The 8,220-nt window shown below is 40.5% G+C and overlaps 1 protein-coding gene and 1 long non-coding RNA gene across 2 annotated transcripts; both read right to left on the bottom strand.

Moving 5' to 3' along the window:
* Window positions 1–315: 315 nt before the first annotated feature.
* On the bottom strand, window positions 316–7,773 carry LOC121501272. Its single transcript, XR_005990556.1, has 3 exons — window positions 7,654–7,773; window positions 6,583–6,649; window positions 316–636 (listed from the first exon to the last, which is right to left on the bottom strand). It is a non-coding gene; the product is annotated as an uncharacterized LOC121501272 (long non-coding RNA).
* LOC121501271 (olfactory receptor 1444) lies at window positions 624–1,618 on the bottom strand. The gene has a single exon (XM_041773176.1). The coding sequence runs from the start codon at window positions 1,616–1,618 to the stop codon at window positions 668–670; it is 951 nt and encodes a 316-aa protein (XP_041629110.1). The 3' UTR covers window positions 624–667.
* Window positions 7,774–8,220: the final 447 nt, after the last annotated feature.

Here is an 8,220-nt window from a genome sequence, read left to right as displayed (position 1 = left end):
TTATTCAGGTTAAAGTTTAAACAATTTATCTACTGACACTGTTACATACAAAGGTGGCTTATTGTTTTCTACCAAAGTTATCCCAACACATTAACAGAAGGAGTTACGAAAATACAAAGTGCTCAACCAATGAATAAGCAGGAATGTGGGCGAGAGTTTGGAAGGATTAAAGGCTGGGTCATCCAACTCTGGGTATAGTGTGTCCTGTTCTTTGAGTTAAAACCTTCTAGAGGTGTTATTAAAAATATTTAAACATCTTTTGTCTACATTAGAATATTTAACTTTCAAATTCATGGTCCAAATATGAAAGCATAATGTTGTACATTTCAACTGATAAGTATTATACAATGAAGATGTGATCCTTACACCAAATCTTAATAGTGAGTGAAAATTTCTTCCAAGTAAGTGCATTCAATTCACGCTTTGATATTCTGCTTTGAATCACATCAAGAAACTAGTGCAAGAAGAGTTTAAATGTCCCAAGTTGTTATTCACTAAATACAAGATTATCTTCCTGAGTGAGACATTTCCAAGTGCTGCTTTCATGATTTCTCCAAGTAGCAGAAGTAAGCACTGTTCTTCGAGGAGAAAAGTTTGCAATCTGCCGAAGCTCAGAAGTCACGATGGCATCTAGGTCTGGGGGAAAGTTTATCACTCAGCTACCTGTCTACTTCCCACCTACACTTACAGACTGGGGGTGAAGTTTGTTGAGTACTTTCCGGAGAGCATTTTTTACATCTTTGTTCCTAAGGCTGTAGATCAAGGGGTTCAACATGGGAATCACCACTGAGTAAAACACAGAATCAATTTTGTCTGTGTCCATGGACTGGCTGGAGCTGGGCTGGAAGTACATGAAGATGATAGTTCCGTAGAAGATGGTTACGGCAGTGAGGTGGGAGGCACAGGTGGAGAAGGCTTTCTTCCGTCCTTCCACAGAACGTATCCTTTGAATGGCGATGTATATGAAGAGGTAAGAGATGAGGATGACCAGGAGGGTGAAAAAGACATTGAAGCCCACGACACAGAAGACAGCCAAGTTGTTGATGCGTGTGTTGGAACATGAGAGAGCCAAGAGTGGAGGAAGATCGCAGAAAAAATGATTAATCTCATGAGAAGCACAGAACGAGAGTCTAAAGGTGTTTGCTGTGTGAATAGACGCATTGAGGAAGCCACAGACATAGGAGCCAACAGTCAGGAGGGCACACACGCCTACTGTCATGGTGGTGGTGTAATGAAGAGGCCTGCATATGGCTGCATGGCGGTCATATGCCATGCAGGCCAGGAGGTAGCACTCGGCAGTGGCAAAACCCACGAAGAAGAAGAACTGGGCAGCGCATCCACTGTAGGAGATGACTTTGTTCCCCGACTGCAGGGCAGCCACTGCCTTTGGGGCTACAGCTGAGGAGTAACCCAGGTCTACGAAGGAGAGGTTACTGAGAAAGAAATACATGGGAGTGTGGAGGTGGGGGTCTGAGTGGATAATCACCATCATGCCCCCATTCCCAACCAGAGTGATGAGGTAGATGAACAAAAATACCAGGAGGAGGGGGACCCGAAGATTGGGGTCATCTGTTAATCCCAAGAGGATGAACTCTATGGCTTCTGTGCTATTCTCCATTGATGTCAACTTGAATTTTCACTGGGTGATGAAAAAATAGGCAATGAAAATGAAAAGAAAGTACAGAAGGGATGATGGGATGGTATAAAAATAGTAAACCAGTACATGTTGACAATATGTAAGGTATATGCAAGACTCTTCCATTATAGTATAGCATTTAAGCTTATGAGGTAGGTGATACTGTAGCCACTTTAAAGATGAGAAAGTTAAGGCTCAAGGAGCTTAATATTGACCAAAATAACCTAATCAGCAGGGTCAGAATCAAAGGCCACATCTTTATATTCCCAAATCCAAAGTCCCATGCACTCAGAGCTTGAATTATCCTGCATGTTTATATTATATAATTATGAAAAGTCCAGTAGCATAGTTTTAAATATTTTATTTATTTCATTTTTAAAAGTTAAAAAGAGAAGGGTGCCTGGGTGGCTCAGTCGGTTAAGTGTCTGACTCGGTTTTGGCTCAAGTCATGATCTCAGGGTCCTGAGACTGAGCAGAGCCCTGAGTCATTGGGCTCCTGGCTCAGAAAGGAGTCTGCTTCTCCCTCTCCCTCTGCCCCTAGCCCCACTCACGTTTTCTCTAAATAAATAAATAAATAAATAAATAAATATCTTTTTAAAAATCAAAAAAAAATAGTAGGAAGTTAAAAGTACAAACCCCTCACTTCTTGTCTTCCTACTCCATTCCTAAGAATATAGCCTCCAAGGAGATCTCCTGATATTTTCTGTGCACCTAAACTAAATGGTAGTAATCACGGAAATCGTAACAATGGCTCACAACATACTAGGCTTTATTCACAGTTAACTCATTTAACTTTTTGGGTTGGATCCTGTTATTTTCCTTCTTTTACACATGGAGAAACTGCATAGTGATAACACCCCACTCCCTTTGATTCCAGTTTTTCAGCTTTATAAACAGTGTTCCATGATAGAGCATTTTGCTCTCTTCTTAGATTATTTCCAGTTGGCAGTATATTTTATGCATGGTCTCCCTTTTCTGGCTACCATTTGCTCTTGATATCTAGTGTCTGGGACTGGAAATGGAGAAGAAGAAGAAGAAGACGACGACAACGATGACTATTATCCAAAGTCACATAACTAGTAAGTGTTGGAAGTGGAACAAAAACTTGGTCTGCCTGATGTTAAGTCCAGAAGTGTTAATCACAACCCTTAATGTCTGTATGAGTTTATTCTTTAACAGTAATTCCGTTGACGGTATGTATTTATGTGGAGATATAGATGTCCTTACCTCCTATCAGAAATCAGAAATCTTTGTTATTAACTTAGGAAACAACAGATGCTGGCAAGGATGCAGAGAAAGGGGAATCCTCTTACACTGTTGGTGGGAATGTGAACTGGTACAGCCACTCTGGAAAACAGTGTGGAGCTTCCTCAAAAAGTTAAAAATAGAACTATGCTATGACCCAGCAATTACACTAGTAGCTATTTATCCAAAGGATACAAAAATCATGATTCGAAAGGGGACATGCACCCCAATGTTTATAGCAGCAATGTCCACAATAGCCAAACTGTGGAAGGAGCCCAAATGTCCATTGACAGATGAACGGATAAAGAAGATGTGAGATATATATATGATGGAATATTGTTTAGCCATCAAAAAGAATGAAATCTTGCCATTTGCAATCACATGGATCACATGGATGGAACTAGAGGGTATTATGCTCAGTGAAATAAGCCAGTCAGAGAAAGACAAATAACATATGATTTCACTCATATGTGGAATTTAAGAAACAAAACAGATGAACATAGGGAAAGGGAAGGAAAAATAAAATAAAATAATAAAATAAAATAAAATAAAATCAGAGAGAGAGAGAGACAAACCATAAGAGACTCAAGTCTAGGGAAAAAACTGAGGGTCGCTGGAGGGGAGGGATAGGGGTGGTGATGGGCACTAAGGAGGGCACTTTTGATGAGCCCTGGGTGTTTTATGTAAGCGATGAATCACTAAATTCTACTCCTGAAACTAATACTGCACTATATTTTAACTAAACTGAATTTAAATAAAGAAAGAAAGAAAAAAAAGAAAGAAAGAAAGAAAGAAAGAAATCTTTGTGATTGATGCTGGTTACTGTTAAGTCCTCTCTTCTCTGCTCTCAAAGCAATGGAGTCTGGCTTGATTATAGCACAATTAGTTGGGGAACCTCCAGCTCCACAACTAGCTCTAAGCCCCTTGGGACCTCTGTTTTCACCGGCTCTGGCCCACCCAGGCTCCTGTGGCCCTTAGCACACATAAATAAATACTTGATGAATAGATCAGAACATCAACAGCAAAGCGTTTAAACATTTTTCATGCTACCTAACTCCACAACAAACAGTTCATTGTTCTCTCGTCTAGCTGGACGCATGCTTCCTGCCAAAATATTAGCTTAGACTTGTGCTATGAGAAATATTCAGAAACAACAGGGTGAATGGAGCCAGCAGACCTGGTGAAAGGCTTGTGTCCTGATTGGAGCCCATGGTCTCCCTCCCTGTTGGTTTAGAGGCTTTTCCTGTCCTTGGAAGCAGAGCAGGGGAAGGGCTCAGAGAAAGAGAAGGGAGAGAAAAAGTGTGGAGAAGGACAGGGAAGAGAAGCAGGAAATGTATCAACTCTGCTTGACCTTGGCTTACCTTGGAAAATATCTGAGGTCATCAGATTGAGGAGGCTTCTTTTTTTTTTTTATCTTGAGTCTAGTTAATACACCATGTTATGTTAGTTTCAGGTGTACAGCATAGTGATTCAACACTATGCTATGCTCACCTCCAGGAGCCTTGCTTATACTACCAAACAAGGAGACAGCCAAGACCATCTTGTCTGGATGGGGGTTACACACACCAGTGCTGTGCTGGTGTCATAAGAATTGGCTCAGTCAGCCAGTGAAATGCTCCTGGATAGGAACCAGCATAATTGCTCCACTCCTTGCTTTCCAGTGTTTCCGCTTTACAATGTTCCAGTGAATACCCCTGCATGTGGCTCCTCCTTCCTTAGGATAAATCCTATAATTGTATATTTTTCCCTCGCTTTTGCTTATTGATGGATTCCCATCCAGTCATGTACCAACTAACTTTCCAAACTGTATAATTTTCCATTACATTGATCCAGTCCTTTGATTTTTTTTTCCTTTTGACTTTTGGCATCTGCTTGTTCTCTGTAGTTTAGCGGTCACTATGTATATATATATAATACCTATATTCATGTACAGATATATACATGAAGAAACTAAGATGTAGTGAGATAAAGTGGCTAGTTCAGGGTTTGGAGTTCCAGGCAAATATTGCTGCTCATTGGTGGGGGAAAAAACACTCATTAAGTACTGTGAGGGGGGCACTTGACGGGATGAGCACTGGGTATTATTCTCTATGTTGGCAAATTGAACACTAATAAAAAATAAATTTATTATTAAAAAAAGTAAGTACTGTGATCCTTTGAATAATAAGATATTCACCCTCCTATCTCACAAACCAACCTCTTCTCCAACCCAGGACAGGATAAACAACCCGGAAAAACTTCAGAAGTGAAAGGCAGCTGACTTACCGTGGATTCTGAATTCTATTCCAAAGCACCTTCTCAAAACATTTGCTTGATCAATTTTCTTGGTTAGAACCGATCACTCAATTTATTCACCTAGGCTCTAGGTCTGACTTCTACCAGTTATCACACAGTCCCTATACTGAACTGCCCCAGACTGCCATCTTCATATGTTAGCAATTAATATTCAAGGCATTTTCTGTGTTCTCATGATGGACAACCCTTTCCATTATGCATTGCAGTCACTGCTGATAAATGTGTCTGGATCCAGAGCAGCAAGGAGAAATCTGGAGGCTTCTTTTGCCCAGTGCCATCCCTGAAGGGTTGCAAGTCCTGAATCCAAACCCTGTTGCTACTCCTGCCACTGTATTTCTCTAACCCAAGTCCTGAAAAGGCCTATAATAAATATCAGAAGGAGTCTTGAAAGAATAAAGACAGTTTTAAATATTTGAAGGTGATAGGGATAAATTATTTTATTTAAGAAAGTGTGCTGAAAACTGAAAAACATTAAAACTTAAGGAATTTTAGAAACTTAAACCACTAAGATAGCCTGGAAATAAAAGTTTCATCACAGTGGTTTCTAAAGGGGTTTGAAGACTCACCCCAAGTCATCACATCTCATTTGCAGAGTTCCAAAGAAGGTTCTTTTTTTTAATATTTTATTTATTTATTTGACGGGGTGGGGGGGCATAAGCAGGGGGAGGGGCTGGCAGAGGGAGAGGGAGAAACAGGCTGGATGCAAGATTCGATCCTAGGACCCTGGAATCATGAGCTGAAGGCAGACACTTAACCAACTGAGCCACCCAGGTGCCCCCAAAGAAGGTTCTGAACAGAAAATTACTAGACTGAATTCCATGAAGAAAGAGCCAAGGTCTGTCATTGTTTTGTGTGTCATTCATTATTCACTGTCTAGACTGGCACCAGGCACATGGTACACTCTTACATACTTCTTGAATGAATAAATGGACTAGCATCTCAACAATGGGGTTAGAATAATAGTTTTAATGTTTACTAGCTATGCAACTGTAGCAAATCAATTTCCCTCTATCAATAGTAGATTAAGTAAGATAAAATATGGAAAAATCCAGCCACTATGTGGTCTGCGGTGAGTGCTCAATACAAACTAATTTATTTCTTTTTCTATTAAACCGTTGGTCAATCATATAAACATGGCTTCTGGGTTTTACTAACACCAATTGGTGTCAGTAGTCTATCTGGCAATGACTATGTCAGTTTCTGTTTAAGAGAAAGTGAGCCAAAATTACCTATGGGAGGCTCACTCTGTCTCCATTTTTTATGAGCTGTGGCAGAGGAGAATAAAGAAAATAGAATCCAGAGTCATTTTTCATACCTACTTCTGAGCCCCTTTCTCCTAGACAAACTCATTATTTTCACCCACAGTGTGAAGAAAGCTGCTTCAGAAAAGGTCAGGGAAAACATACCTGGTTCCTGGGGAATTATGAGATCTCAATTCAGAACTAACTGCCTTCACGTATAGACTTTTTGAATCTGAAAAAGAAAAGCAAAGCTGGTTGGTCTCTGAGAACCTCAGATTTCAAATAGTAAAAAATTTCCTCAGGCTATGTAGTAAAAGTGTAAAGGCAATTCAGCTGCTTTTACCATTTCTTTCAGAGCCCAAGTGAGTCATATCAAACTGTGAGGGGGCTGGGGCCAACTAGGATCCTCTGGAGGGATGTTCCCCAAGGTCTCAACCCCAACCCCATCCCAGGGCTCAGTGTCAAGCAAACAAGCAATCAAAACACCACTTTCCTGAGGGAACAAAACATTGACGTGATATAGAAGAGGCCTTCAGGCCCAGGGGGAGCCTAGTTCTTTGAGCACAGGCAAAAAATATTGATCTCAAGTTCCATCAAAAATGACTTCAAAGGACCTGGATGGTCGAATTGTCCACTCCCTGCCCTCCTCCGCCTACAGATCTTCTGGGTACTGGGAGTTGGCTCTTTCTCCAAGACTAAATGAGAAGAGCTTTTCAAATGCCAAATACAGATGATAAACATCAGAATCTCCACATTAGGGCAGCCTGGGTGGTTCAGCAGTTTAGCACCACCTTCAGCCCTTGGCCTGATCCTGGAGACCCGGGATGGAGTCTCATGTCAGGCTCCTGCATGGAGCCTGCTTCTCCCTCTGCCTATGTCTCTGCCTCTGTGTGTGTGTGTGTGTGTGTGTGTGTGTGTGTCATGAATACATAAATAAAATCTTAAAAAGAAAAAAATCTCCACTTTACCTAAACTCAGCTCAAACTGAAGAACTCCAAGTTCCAAGGAGCTTTGTGGTTCAAAACAGTTTCAGAATTTTTTTTTCCCAATATCGATCTGGCTTTCAATGAAATTTAACATGGGGTTCTACTTCAGTCCCTACCGAATTATCAGATAACAGGTGCTTCCTGTGGTTCAGGCCCTTGTTAAGTATGTAATTTCATTTAAAGTTCACACAATCCTACAAGAAATGTATTTCTTTTCCAATTTTACAGATATGAAAACTTTGATATATACCTGGTGCCCAGGTCTTGTTTTCTAATGATATTTTCCAATAGAAGGAACCAGGGCTCCTTGAAGAAATGACTGGTGTTAGAACTGGAATATACCAGACAAACTAGAAAACTGTAGTTCCAGGGAGGACATGCTCAAGCCAGTGTGACTCAAAGTCTTTGTACTTTTACACCATGTTGTACTGCTCCTTTGGGAGTCAATGTGGAAGAGCCAAGATGCTCTCAGAATCGTAGAGAAGGGGCCGAGTTCTCATAGGGTTTCTCAAATGCATGTTCCAGTAAATTCAGCTACACAAGTGAAGCTTATTTACTTATTTTTTTTCGTGAAAATATTTTCATGGAAAATGTCCTGTTAGAGCAAATTAAAGAAAAAAATTTTTGATAAAAAAAAAAGAAATAACAAGTCAAGTCAAGTTAGGTCAAACAAGACCAAGGAGTTTTTGCACCTTGCTTGGCATTTCATAGCAAGTAATCTCCTGACCCACACATCGGACTCTGAAGACTAGATGTCTTCCTTATTATTTTATTGGATCAATAGGGCAACTGAGGGGGAAAATAGAGGAAAAGAGAT

Source organism: Vulpes lagopus, chromosome 11 (genome assembly GCF_018345385.1).
Source record: "Vulpes lagopus strain Blue_001 chromosome 11, ASM1834538v1, whole genome shotgun sequence".
NCBI classification, from domain to species: Eukaryota; Metazoa; Chordata; class Mammalia; order Carnivora; family Canidae; genus Vulpes; species Vulpes lagopus.
The sequence above is the reverse complement of the archived record's forward strand: the minus strand, read 5'-3'. Positions and strand labels throughout refer to the sequence as shown.

What these genes read in the sequence shown, in the direction of transcription:
- LOC121501271 (XM_041773176.1), bottom strand. Translation starts at nt 1,618, where the DNA reads ATGGAGAATAGCACAGAAGCCATAGAGTTCATCCTCTTGGGATTAACA.